General features: G+C 46.7%; 1 protein-coding gene across 1 annotated transcript in view; it reads left to right on the top strand.

Annotated features, from left to right (window-relative positions):
- Nucleotides 1–4,492, top strand: part of CLSPN (claspin) — a 30,078-nt gene extending 25,586 nt beyond the window's left edge. Inside the window, exons 19-25 of the mRNA XM_086379025.1 lie at nucleotides 332–496; nucleotides 604–725; nucleotides 972–1,099; nucleotides 1,434–1,539; nucleotides 2,286–2,368; nucleotides 2,618–2,779; nucleotides 3,110–4,492. Of these exons, the coding sequence (XP_086235151.1) occupies nucleotides 332–496; nucleotides 604–725; nucleotides 972–1,099; nucleotides 1,434–1,539; nucleotides 2,286–2,368; nucleotides 2,618–2,779; nucleotides 3,110–3,220 (877 nt within the window). The 3' untranslated portion in view covers nucleotides 3,221–4,492. The remainder of the gene's footprint in view (nucleotides 1–331; nucleotides 497–603; nucleotides 726–971; nucleotides 1,100–1,433; nucleotides 1,540–2,285; nucleotides 2,369–2,617; nucleotides 2,780–3,109) is intronic.
- The last annotated feature ends 9,446 nt before the right edge of the window (nucleotides 4,493–13,938 follow it).

The raw sequence follows: 13,938 nt of genomic DNA, 5'->3' as shown, positions 1-13,938 counted from the left end.
GAGAGCTCTGGCTTTGGAGTCACCAGCCTAGGTTGAATCCAGATTCTGCTGCCTCTCAGCTGTGTGGCCATCAGGAAGTTGTTTACTCTCTGAGTTTCAGTTCCTTCAACTGTAAATCAAAGGGAACAATAATAATACCCCTCCCTGAGATTATGCAATAATGCTCCAAAGCACAGTTATTGGCACAAAGTAACAGGCTTTTAAGTATTATACAAACGTATTATTATTATTAATTTTTGCTTGTTATTAGAGGTGGCTGTGTATTCTGCTTTTGTCATTACTGTGTGTATATTCATTGTTGTATTTTCCAATTTTCAATATTGTTTTCCAGGAGATTAAAGAAATACCTGGAGGACGAGGCAGAGGTGTCAGGGAGTGACATGGGAAGCGAAGATGAGTATGATGGGGAAGAGCTTGATGAATATGAAGAGGATGTGATTGATGAAGTACTTCCTTCTGATGAGGAACTGCAGAGTCAAGTCAAGAAAATACACATGTCAGTATCCCAACAAGCCCTTCTGAGCAGTGGGGTGCATCTTAAGGCAGGCCCTATAACCAGCCAGAGTGGCCCTGGTTTTGAACACCATATTTTTCCTGTCGTAGGAAAACAGTGTTAGATGATGATAAGCGCGAGCTACGTTTGTACCAAGAAAGGTACCTTGCTGATGGGGACCTGCACAGCGATGGTCCTGGACGAATGAGGAGATTCCGCTGGAAAAACATAGGTATCGTGATCATTGCCTTTAGAAGCGAATGGCACACGGTCCGTGTTTGTCCAGTCTAAGCCGGCAAGAGGAGTTCAAAACTATAGCAGCAGTTGTGGTGGACCTGGCCTTGACCTTTATTTTCCATTCGTGGTGGGAAGAGCTTGTGTCAGTGTATTGTAAACGAACAGGGTTCACTAGTGTCTGTCAAGACACCCTCTCTTGTGGGGATTGCAGAATGCTAATAGCCTTAACTCTTCGCTTTAGATGATGCTTCCCAGATGGACTTGTTCCACAGAGACTCTGATGATGATCAGATTGAAGAACAGCTTGACGAGACGGAAGCCAGATGGAGAAAGGAGCGAATTGAACGAGAGCAGTGGCTTCGGGACCATGTAGGAAGCCTGCAAGAGATTCGCCTATTCCAACCCTAGATATGAGGGTCATCTCAGTCACCCAGCTTGTCATGAGAGTTGTCAGAACCTTGGGCAGTGTATCGCTGTCTCTTTTAATTCTTGAATTTTCTTTTATGCTTTGAAAAGACTACCACGGGCAGTTGTATTCATGTTTTTGTCCAAAATACTTTTTTTTTTTGTCTGAAGCAACAGAGGGTAGCAAAAAGGAAAACAAATGTTATCCCAAGTACTCTAGCTTCCAGACTATGCTAATTCTTTGGGTCTTTGGGGGAACCGTGGGCTTCTGTTAATGCTGTCTGATTTTTATTTTCAGGCACAGCAGGGGAAAATTGCAGCTGAAGATGAAGAAGAGATTGGGGAAGACAGTCAGTTTATGATGCTGGCCAAGAAGGTTACAGCCAAAGCTCTGCAGAAGAATGGTGAGCTCTTAGTCCTTCACAGGGGCTGTCCCCCTGGATTGTAGGTGCTGGAGCCTTGGAGGTGACTCCAGCCCTCAGAGGCTTTGCAGCTTAGTCATGGACCTGTGTCTAATATTATCTTAAAGGGGCCCCTCGGATGGGGAGAGACAATATTCTTTCAATCGAATTCTAATGGACAGTAGATATTGTAGTGGAGGGTGTATATGGCTGGTTTTGCTTTATGTTCTAAGGCAGCTCGTGCATGTGTGCGGGCTGAGTTGCTTCACTCGTGTCTAGCTGTTTGTGACCCCACTGACTGTAGCCTGCCAGGCTCCTCTGTCCATGGTACTCTCCAGGCATGGGAGTGGGTTCCCATGCCCTCCTCCAGAGGATCTTGCCAACTCACGGATCAAACCCGCATCTCGGGTTCTTTACCACTAGCGCCACCTGGGAAGCCCTGTAAGGCAGCTCAGAGGAGTGAATTCTGGCTTCTTTGTTTAGTCGCCCAGGATTATATACCTAAGTGTTAGAGCTGGAATTTGTCTTATCACTGTTGTTTTTTCTTATTATTACTGTTAATCAGACAGTAAGTTTAGCTGAATTGTCTGTCTTAACCACTTACTATACTTTCAAATCATGATTATAAAATAATCAGTTCCTCTGGCCTCAGTTTATTAGTTTAGTTAAGGGCCTGATAGTTTGTTTAGATGTAAAAGTAATTCTACCCAGTTTTGCCCAGAGCAGGCCTCTCTGTCTTTTCTTTTCAGTCAGTCACACTGTGGTTATTCAAGAATCAAAGTCTTTATTCAGAAATCCTTTTGAAGCCATCAAACCGGGAAGTGACAACCAGGTTGGTTGGGGACCTTGTTCGTGTGAAGTCATGATTTGCAATGTTAGAAGGCCTCAGTCAGGTTAAGGGAGTGCTCTGTCATTAGGGAGAGGGGTGGCTGTGGGAATGGAAGTAGGTGTCAAAGGAGCCTGCTATTTCTTTTCCATTTGAGCAGGGTGGAAATGTGTCGCCTCCACACCTGGCGGGTGCAGGGAGGAGCTGGCTTCTCCTTTCTTGGAATTTGATACCAGATGACTCTTCTTTCCTCAGCTGAAGACAGGCTCCCTGCTCAACCAGCCCAAAGCTGTGCTTCAGAAACTGGCTGCCCTCTCTGACCTCAACCCCAGTGCTCCCCGAAATTCTAGAAACTTCGTCTTCCATACACTTTCTCCTGTCAAGGCTGAGGCAGCAAAGGAATCATCTAAGCCTCGGGTAGGGAATTTGAGAACTGATTTGGCGACTCTCCAAAGCAGAATGAATGAATGAGTGAATTGAATTGAATTGAAAATATATATGTATTTCTGGCTTAAAGATTTATGCCATAGTGTTAATCTTGCATTCCCAATAAGGTACAAGGGGATTGCTAACCCCAGTAAGTATAATCAGCTGTGAGACTTGCCTGGAAATTTTCAATTTCTTTTTTTCCTAATTATCCATGATTTAACTATGAGCTGCTTAAGAGCCGATTGAAGCTAAGTATGAGTGAACCACAGCCTGTACAAAGGTCTTGAGTTGATTCTTGTCTCTTTCTCTGCTCTGTAGGTACGGAGAAGGGGTCCGTCTTTAATGACATCCACTTCACCTAAGCGCCTCAAAATAGATGATAGTACTTCAGAATCGAAGCAAAGCATCTTCCGTTACTTGGAAAGCTAGCGCTATGAGGGCGCCAGCACCTCTGTGGGGGCTCCATTGAGAAGTATCTGGCACTGAAGGCTGGAATTGATGCTCACGTGGATGATCCCCACCTCCTTCACAGTCAATGCATTAAGATTGAGGACAGATATTCCGGTTCTTTCCACCATGTGGCTCTGGACATCTCTTTCCTAGTATTACTTCCTGGGTTGGCCACTAATAATTCTGGAGTGTTTACAACAGCAACTTATGGGATACCTGAGTGTCCTCCATTAAATATTTGACATTTTACCCTAGCAACTAACTGGATTGATTCCTTTTGGTGAAAGGGGTAGTTGGAGGAAGAAAAAGTGTGACAGGACAGAAAATTGCAGAAAGCAGTGAATACTGAAACTGCGATGATGTCTTCACACCCCTACGACATGCAGGATGGTTACCAGGACTCAGTGAGAGGGGCTTCTTAGAGGACCTAGGAATCAACAGATGGGCTATTTTAGAAGTCATGCCCCTTCCGTTTTCCTTTCTGGCCCTTCCCAAGGCAGTCTCAAATTTCCAGTTCACTTTTGCTTCCTTTATAATAAGCACTCAAACTGGTACCCAAGTCAGAAAGAGCAAATTTTCTGGAGTATAAGGATGAAGATAGAAGGTTACAGCCAGTGGCCATCCACATTAGATAGTCTGTGGACCAGAGACCTCTATTCTAGGACTTCAGTTTTTGATTTGAAACACTGTTGCTCAAGGACCTTCCTTTTCATTCTGACCGAAGAATTATATATAATCATTATTTATTGCATTCAGCTGGGTTGAGTACGTTGCCCTGACCAGTCAGAGGACAATGAAGTAATAACTTCATTACTTATTTTGAGAGAAGACCATCAAGGAGTTTCATCAAAATGTTGTCAAGAGGATTGCCACCAGTCCCAGTTTTCTCCGAACCACCATGAGGCTCTCAGAATTTTAAACATATTTTTCCCCCCTCGGAACCAAACGTCACTGCTTCCTTGGAAAAACGTCCCATGTAAACACTGTGGTTTCACTGTCATGAGCTGCACTTGGGAAGCTGGGTGAGCTGTGCCAGTTTTTTTTAACTGGTTGAGGAATCCCAATTTAACTGATGGAATTAGGATATAGGTTTTCTGCAGTTGTTTCTAATGTACAAGATGCTGACTTTGATGGAATTTGCATTTGTATATTTGTAATCTTATAACAGAGAAAATGTATATAAAGATGTTTTAATATGTATGTAGTTTTTCAATAAATCCAGTGCCTGGAGGGCACGATTTGGTGTCCAGACTAAATGCTCATTCTTAGGTCAAAACCTGTCTAATGTTGAGCATTTTGCTTTTAGGGTGCCTCTCTCCCAGGGGAGGCCTCTCTGGGCCTGGTGTGAGAGGCACTGCTGTTGTCCCCTCAGTGTCTTCTCAACTCCGGTGAATTGATCACGTTAACTTACCAAGTGATCTGGGTGTGCAGGGAGAAGAGTTTACATATATATTACTGTCCTTTGATTGACAGCTGTGGGTCCAAGGTGATCATCATTGCCCCTCCCTTTGAGTGCTCTAAACAGTGCCCAAGGCTTGGCAGCCCTTGCTGGGCAACACAGAACTAGGGGCAAGGGCTGGATATTTCTCCCCTCTTCCTTTCCCATATCCTTTTTTGAGGGGGAGAGATGGAAAAGAGGATTTTGGAGTTGACTGCTAAAGATAAGAAAATCAGTGCCTGAGAAATCTAGGGAGCAAAGGGTTTCTACTCTAAGCTCCAAAAAGAAAGCACTCTTTGGAGACAGAAAAGCTGAAGCTTAAGTTCTGCGTTACTTTTCTCTGTGCCAGTACAGCTGTCAGAAGGCAAGCTAAGCTTTGACCCTGGTATGACTGAAGTAGAGAGTGGTGACCTGACCGCATGCCTGTGCCCAGAGCACTGAGCCATCACCTTCAGCTCCCTTCTAATGAAACAGCATACCCCAGGGCCTGTGCTGTGCTCCTGCTAGGACTCAGCTTCACTAGCTTGGAGATTACATACTTGGAGAGGTGAGAGCCTGTGAGTCTGGGAGATTGGGGTGATCAATGTCTTACTTTGTGTTCCACACACTGGGGTAGGAACACATGGTACTTACTTGATTTAAACAGGTTTCTGATATTAATTCAGCCCACAGCCGCACAAACCATACTTGAGTCTCTTCCATAAAGCATCAGGTTATACTCACCCGAGTGCTGTGGAGACAGGGTGCTCAGAATTTCTTGTGCAAATTCTCAACTGCCTCTCTATAAACTTCACCCTGCTTTGAGAATCTCTAATGGCTCAGAGAGGGTGTCTCGGGGTTTTATCTCCCAGAGGTCTATCTAATAACTTCTGGGGCTTCCTCTCCTGAGGTTTGTACACTGAAGAACAGGGGAAAGTATTTGGCAGGGGAATATTGGGAAGGGAGGAATTTTGTGATCTTGGTGGCTCAGCTGGTAAATCCACCTACAGTGCAGCAGACCTGGGTTCAATCCCTGAGTTGGGAAGATCCCCAGGAGAAAGGAATGGTTACCCACTCCAATATTCTGGCCTGGAGAATTCCATGGAGTGTATAGTCCATGGTGTCGCAGAGTTGGACACGACTGAGCGACCTTCACTTTATTGTGATACTCTGATTATAGCATTCCTGAGACGGGCTATGTCTTCTACCTTTGTGTCTGCTCACTGCCTGGCATGGGGCCTGGAATGCAGTATTGCCCGGTAAATGTGGAATGAAAAAGACTACCCCTTTCAGAGCCACCATTTATGTCTGTCAAATGAAAGTAGTCATTCACGCCCATCTCGGAGTTGCTGTGAGGCTTGATGGAAGATGTATGTGGATGCATTGCGTCTGGTGCTAGTCTTCAAGCATACAGATTTGTCAGTATCACAACTGCACCATGTTTTGTGGGCCACTCATAGGCCTGTGGTCTCATAAGTATCTCAAACTTAACATCTTTAAAAATGTGATCTTTCTTCTCTAAAAACCTGCTCTTCCTCGTGTGTTTTCCATTTCAGTAAATGAGACCTCCACATACCCAGTCACTCAGGCTGAAGGTCATTCTCGACCCCTCCTTCCTTCCTCCCATAATCAAATCATCTCTAAGTCCTGTTATTTCTAGTTTGACACTACATCTTGAATGACCTCTATAGCCAATGCCCTGATCCAAGATTCCATCATTTCTTACCAGCTGTTGGCAGCAGCCTCCTGATCTCCCCACTCATATTTTTGCCTCTTTTCCGTCCAATCTGCACAGCAGCCAAAGGGCGACATGTATATAATTAAATTAGAGGATGCCAATCCCTCACTCAAAACCTTTGTGTGTCTTCCAATGCATTCAGAATTAAGTTCAAGCTCCCCATGGCCTACAAGACCCTCTATGACATAACCATGCCTCCCACCCTCCAGTCACATTACACTCAGCTTCAGGGGCTTCCTAAGTATCCTTCCCTTTTCCTGGAATGATCTTTTCTCCACTGTCTTTTTTTTTTTTTTAACTTTTTATCTTGCTCTGGGGTATAGCTGATATTGAGGTAGTTTCAGGTGAACAGCAAATGGACTTGGGTGGCCCGAGTAGTAAAGAACCCGCCTGCCAATGCAGGAGACGTGAGACACCAGCTCGATCCCTGGGTTGGGAAGGAGGGCATGGCAACCCACTCCAGAATTCTTGCCTGAAGAATCCCCATGGACAGAAGAACCTGGCAGCTGCGGTCCATGGGGTCGCAAAGAGCTGGACATCACTGAAGCGACTGAGCATGCACGCATGCAAAGGGACTCAGCCAAACATATACATGTATCCATTCTCCCCCAAACCCCCTTCCCATCTAGGCTGCCACATAACATTGAGCAGAACTCCATGTGCTGTACAATAAGTCCTTATTTCCACCCTCCTTTGTCTACTTTTAGCTTAAATCTAACTCCTTCAGAGATGCTTCCACTACCACCTCTTTCTTAATTAGGTTACCTGTTTCCTGTTTTGTTTTTTTTTTTCTTTTGGGTCTTTTATCACAGTTTACCACTTTAATGTTTGTTTAGATCTGCTTTCTGCGTTAGACTAAATTCTGTGAAAGCAGAGATCATATATATTGTGTTTTTTAAAAAATGTATGTTTCAGGTAGCACCATGCCTGGCACATAGCATTATTAATAAAAATGTATTGAGCAATGAATTATCTGAAGGCTGGAAGAGCTCATGGTGAAGAGCCAGGAGCTGAATGGCCCTCAAGGGTGTTTTCTAATGTGGGATAGAACAGATACAGGTGGTTGCTATGTGAGATCTTAAGCTCTTCCTCTGCATCTTACATGTGGCATGACCCTGGAATAAGTCATTCTGAAATTTTCCTCTGCTGGAAAATGAAGCTAAAGTGAACTGGCCTGGTTTAGCTCCCAGGGTTATGGTTGGGATCATAGGTACAATTAATGTGAGATAAGGGAGCACGTTTAAGAGGCTGTGCTCACGCTGACTGACCCACTGCTGAGGAGGAGGTGGGGCTCATTACGGTCTAGCTGAGTGGAAAAGAGAAGCCAAGTCTTGCCAAAGCTCCGTAGCTGCCAGCCCATGGGCCCAGCCTAGGCCCAGTGGTGCCTCGCTCTGTGCTGGGCCTCCTGAGAGGGGTTGGGCTGGAGGTCTGCTTGTGTGCCTGGAGTCTCAGTGAGCTGGGAAACAGGCATGGCTTTGTGTACAGCCGGTGTCACCTCAGGGTCTGCCTTTTGAGACCCAGATGCCAGATCTGTGTCCCTCGTGGTTGTATCATCTTGGTCTGTACTGCCCACGTCCTTCCCATCCCCTCATTCTCTCCGCTCTTCTCTCACCTGAAAGGTTTTTCATTTTCAATTTATTGATCTGGTTCTTCCCTGGGGTGGGATACATAATGGGAAAAGGGGGTTTGAAGTAGCTTCAGCCTAAGGGTGATTGGAGGAAGAGGGCTGGACACTGGGGTTCTTTCCCTTCACTCTAGAAGGAACCACGATCTGGTGTTCTTGCTGGCTGGTGGGGTAGACGTGGGGGTGAAGAGGCAGCTCCCAGCTCCTGGCTGGAGTCGCTGGGCCCAGTCCGAGGGGTGGAAGGTGCCGCAGCAGGACTGGGAGAGTCCTGTAGCTTTTTCAGTCCTCATCTCTTTTTTTTATCAGTGGCTGAAGGAAGGAAAAAAACTGACTGCCCACCCCTCTCTTTGTCTTGTCTAATTTAACTTATGTTATTTATCAAAAAGACAGGTTATTTGGAAAACCAGATGGACCCAGGCAAAAATCATCTGGGTTTTCCAAACGTGAAAAATTAGGTTCTGGGGGCCCAGGAGGAAAGGCGTATGAATGTGTGTGTGTGTGTGTGTGTGTGTGTGTGTGTGTGTGTGTGTGTTTGGGAGGGGGTGAAGAGTATTGAGAGTACTTTATGTCTCTGCAGTCAGACCCAAAAATTGCTCCAGCATATCCAAGCTCTCCTCCTCCCTCTTTTTTCTTCAAGTTTTTTCTGATTACAAGCTAAATGAGAAAGCTGAAATCTTGACGTTGGTGGCTGGGAGTGTGGAAAGGTTTAATTGGCCAAGGATGAGAACATGTCAGGGCTGGAGCAGAACAGCGGCTGACAGCTTTCTGCTCTCCTGCCCTCGCCTCCTCCCACAGATCCACTGGGTTAGTCAGAGTTTCAGGTACAGAGAGGTTTCTGGAGCAGAAACCTGGTCTACCTCTTGTCCCTTCAGGGTTAGCATCCCCAAAACGATCGTAGCAGGGGTGGAATTTAGACATTAGGGGAAGAACTTACCCTTTCATAACTTTCTGACGATGATATGGCCAAAGAACACTAGAGGGGGGACTTCCCCGGTGGTCCAGTGGTTAAGACTCGGCGCTCCCCATTCCGGGTGCCTGGGTTTGATTCCTGTTCAGGGAACTAGATCCCACATGTCCAAACCAAAAGCATGCCACAACTAAGGACCCAGTGCAGCCAAATAAATAAATATTAAAAAAAAAGAATCCACCTTGCAATGCAGGGGATGTGGGTTTCATCTATGATCATGGAACTAAAATCTCATACTCTGTGGAGCAGCTGAGCCCATGTGCCAAAATTACAGAGTCCATGTGCTGCAACGAAAGATCCTGCATGACGCAACGAAGACCCTGCGTGCCTCAACTAAGACCCAATGCAGCCAAATAAATAAATATTAAAAAAAATAAATAAAGGACACTAGGAGTTGAGGCTTGTCTGTCCATTAAATGTCCGGGGAGGGAACTAGTTCTGTAGCTGCAACCAGGAATTTTTAAAGCTTTTTCTGTTACAAGCAACAGTATAGGGCAGCATTATCAGGAAGGAGCTGAAGTAGGAGGCTCTGGAGGCATGACTCTAGGCTACAACAGAGGAAATGTTCTGTCTGAAAGCATAGAGTCCTCTCTCTGCATGCACACGTGCACACACACAACAGCCAAGATCCTTTCTGGCCTGAAGAATCTTTGGCAGCAGCAAGAGCACTTGTCCCATTGTGAGGGTCATTTTTCAAAGCGCCACTGGACTGTGAAAGCCACTTAATAACTTGATCTGTATAATCTGAGTTAATACTAGCTCCGCAGTTGTGAGGATTAAAATTTGAGAAATTTGTAAAGCGTCTGCCTCCAAGCCCAGCACCTAGGAAACCTCAATGAGTGCTTGTTGAATTAATGAATCCATGAAGCAGAGCATTAAGGCTCCCTTGACCATTTCCAAAGGTCAGTGTGTAAGAGCTTGAATAACAGGCTTGGGGGCTGTCCTGGGGAGCCTGGAGCCTGAGGCATGATCTAACCCTGCCATTCATTCAACACGTGTTTATTGAGTTTCTGTAATGTGTGGGGTAGACCCGGTGATGTACATCCCATCCCCTTTAGTGAAGGCCTTGCTGGCTGCAGACAGCCTTTAGTCAGGAGAATGCCTCAGTTTCAGAGGACACCTCACCCAACACTCACATCCCTTTCCTGCACAGCCTACATCTAGCGATGACAGAAGTGTAAAGCCCTGGCCATGTTGGCTCATTTCAGGACAATTCTAAAGGGCCCATTCTTGTTCAGAGCTCCCTGAGGGGTTGACTGAGCCTCTATCATGCACCTGTATAGTAGCTCAGCTGCTGGCCCCTCCCTTCCACAGACATTAATCCCAAGGGCACTTCTTAGTAACCATCTGCATCCTAAACTGTCTGAGTCTGTCTCCTGAGGAATCCAGCCTATGACTGTTCTAGTCCTGTGGCCAAGGCTTTCAGTTCAGTTCAGTTCAGTCGCTCAGTCGTGTCTGACTCTTTGTGACCCCATGAATCGCAGCACGCCAGGCCTCCCTGTCCATCACCAACTCCCGGAGTTCACTCAAACTCATGTCCATCAACTCGGTGATGCCATCCAGCCATCTCATCCTCTGTCATCCCCTTCTCCTCCTTCCCTCAATCCCTCCCAGCATCAGAGTCTTTTCCAATGAGTCAACTCTTCGCATGAGGTGGCCAAAGTACTGGAGTTTCAGCTTTAGCATCAGTCCTTCCAAACAACACCCAGGACTGATCTCCTTTAGAATGGACTGGTTGGCTCTCCTTGCAGTCCAAGGGACTCCCAAGAGTCTTCTCCAACACCACAGTTCAAAAGCATCAATTCTTCGGTGCTCAGCTTTCTTCACAGTCCAACTCTCACATCCATACATGGAAAAACCATAGCCTTGAGTAGAGGGACCTTTGTTGGCAAAGTAATGTCTCTGCTTTTGAATATGCCATCTAGGTTGGTCATAACTTTCCTTCCAAGGAGTAAGCGTCTTTTAATTTCATGGCTGCAATCACCATCTACAGTGATTTTGGAGCCTCAAAAAATAAAGTCTGACACTGTTTCCACTGTTTCCCCATCTAAAGCCAAGGGTTTAGGACAGGAAAAGACAGAGACTCCATTGCAGTTTCCAGCATCTGTTTCCAGCGTTGGAGGTGTCCCTGCAGCCTTTTTATGAATATATCCACCAGAGGGCAGCAGCAGCATAGCAACCTGTCCTCCTGAGGCTCAGTGGAGAGGGCTTGGGGTCTTCCCCCCATCCCCTCTCCCCACCCCGCATTCCGTTTAAGGCAGGATGACCTCCCTCCATAAGCCCACCCTGATAAGGGAAGACAACTTGGGAAACTGTCTAAGCCTTACTTTTGTCAGTCTCAGCACGAGCCCCTCCCACCCCAGTGCCAAGGCAAATTCGTCTTCATAGTGTGGACCCCTTCCCCCGCAGCTGGCAACCTCCTTGTCCAGGATCTCTCACCTCTCCACACTCACCATCCACAATAGATTTGTTTTCTGTATGACAAGGTAATTATGAGCTTGGGGCCAGGGGGCCCAGGGGCCAGTCTGAAGATGGTCACTTCAATCTGGTTCTCCCTGTTCTGCTAACATTATTGATTTTTTTGGTTTTATTTATTATGATGATTTTTCTGTGTGAACTGGTTCTGGTGACATGAGCTATGGAGGTGAGAGGGCAAAAGCAAATTTATTCTCGTCACAATTTAGCTTCTTGAAACCACTCACTTGACGTTTTTTTTTTTTTTTAATCTGCTAGTTTTAGCATCTTTGCTTATCTGCCTTCATTCAGTTCCCTATTCCCCAAAGTTCTTCCAAAGATTCTTCCAGGAATTGGAGCCAGATGTGGCTAGAGGGTGCCATTATATATCAGCTTTTATTGCATTCCCATTATTGGGCAGTTATTTCCCAGGCTGAGCTCCCCAACTTCCTGCTTCTTTCTCAGCCCTTCCCCTGGGGCAGTTCTGAGACAGGCCAAGCTATGAAGAAAACCTGATAAGGAAGTTATCAGAGAGTGAGTCTGAGTGGAACCTATTCCAAAAGCACGTCTGCCTGACCTTCAGGCTACTAACGGCCCCTTCGGACTACCTCCAAACTTTAGACTACAAGTGCGAGGGGGCAGTGATTGCCTGACTGCAGCCGGAGTCAGCTGAGGCCAAGGGCGATTTGTGGGGCCACGTTTCCCCCAGCCTGTTTTCTCTGTGTGTGCCAGGAGAATGAATAAATCATTGTTCAGGGGCGGGATGCAGCTGCCGGGCTCCTCCCCTCGGCACATGCCCCGACTCCAGCCTCTCCATTGAGGGCTGCTGGAGCAGAGCGCTTTATACACCCAGCTCCCCAAATCCTATTGAGGCCTCCCCCTTTGCACGAGCCACCGGCTCCAGGCCCATTCAGCCTGGCCCTTTGTGCTGGAGGTTAAGTGGTTACATGTGGGGGACACCCAGAAAGGACCTGTCAGGCTCTGAAAGGCTGCGCTGATACAGTGCCCTCCTACTGATGAATGGGTGGGTGGAGGAGAGGTGGGCGGCCAGAGGCTGGGGTGGGGGAGAGGGCTGGGGATTATGGAGGCAGCTGCTAGGAAGGAGGTGGAACAGACACTCCCTTCTCTCATTCCCCCTTCAGATCAGCTTCTCTTCCTCACTCTCTCTGCTGTGGGCTCTGGGACCTTGAGTTTGGCCTCTCTGGGCTCCTGGAGAGGCCACTTACCACTTGGGTGGATAGGGGAGAAAGCATCTCTACTACCTTTCATGCTTCCAGCACCTCCACAACACCCCTAAGTTTCTCCTTTTTCCCTTAAGGGTCAGAAGAGAGGATGTGAGTGGTGGGGGTTTTTGATAAATCCATCTGCTAGGTTCCTGGGGAGCACTGGATTTGGAACTGCCCCACTGAGATCAACTCTGAATATTCACTTGAAGCACTGATGCGGAAGCTGAAGCTCCAGTATTTCGGTCATCTAATGTGAACAGACAACTCATTGGAAAAGTCCCTGATACTGGGAAAGACCAAGGGCAGAAGAAGAGGGCTTCAGAGGATGAGACAGCTGGATGGCATCACCAATGCAATGAACATGAACTTGGGCAAACTCTGGGAGACAGTGGGGGACAGGGAGGCCTGGCATGCTGCAGTCCATGGGGTTGTAAAGAGTCGGATACAACTGGGCAACTGAGCAACTACAACAACAACACTGAGCTTTAAAAGCTTCCTGGGAGGCCTCTCAGGAGCTGTGCAGGGTGGAGGGTTCAGGGTAGGAGAGTATAAGAGAGTATATACGAGAGTATATAGGAGAGTATATGTTGTATACGAACTGGGTATACGACAAAGATTTTGTTGGAAAAGGATGATTTAAGGCTTAAAAAAAAAAAGCCCCAAAACTTTATATTTGATGTACTACCTCCTCATTTTACAGCTGAGAAAACAGCCACGCGGGGCTGGAGACTGGACTTGTCTTGAGCTGTATGCTCAGTTGTTCAGTCGTGTCCAGCTCTTTGCGACCCCAGGGACCTCATGGACCTCCTCTGTGCGTGGAATTCTCCAGGCAACAGTACTGGAGTGCGTTGCCATTTCCTCCTTCAGGGGATCTTCCCAACCCAGGATCAAACCCATGTCTCCTGTGTCTTCTTTACTGACTGAGGCACCAGGGAAGCCTCTGGACATGTCTTACCTAAGGTGATCACACAGCAGTTTTTGGCTAGACTAGAATGGCACTTTGCCTTTAAGAGGTGGTGGAGAAATGAATGAATAAAACAACTAGGTCACCGGCTTCCTAGGCCTTCCTTTCCTGAGATGAGCTAATTCTGAGGAACGGGTTTTTCTTCCCGCCTTAAGGGCTCTTTTGTACTTCCAAGGCCCTCCAGGGCTGTGCCTGGCCTTAGGAGCCCAAGTAACAATGTTCATAATCTTAATGTTATTTAACAATGCTCTAGGCATCTTATCTTTATTTAACCTAAAAAGGTTAAAATGCTTTGGTTTGCCCAAGT

This window comes from Bos grunniens, chromosome 3 (genome assembly GCF_055505025.1).
Source record: "Bos grunniens cultivar Pamir isolate PY7600 chromosome 3, Bosgru_T2T1.0, whole genome shotgun sequence".
Taxonomy (NCBI): domain Eukaryota; kingdom Metazoa; phylum Chordata; class Mammalia; order Artiodactyla; family Bovidae; genus Bos; species Bos grunniens.
The sequence above is the reverse complement of the archived record's forward strand: the minus strand, read 5'-3'. Positions and strand labels throughout refer to the sequence as shown.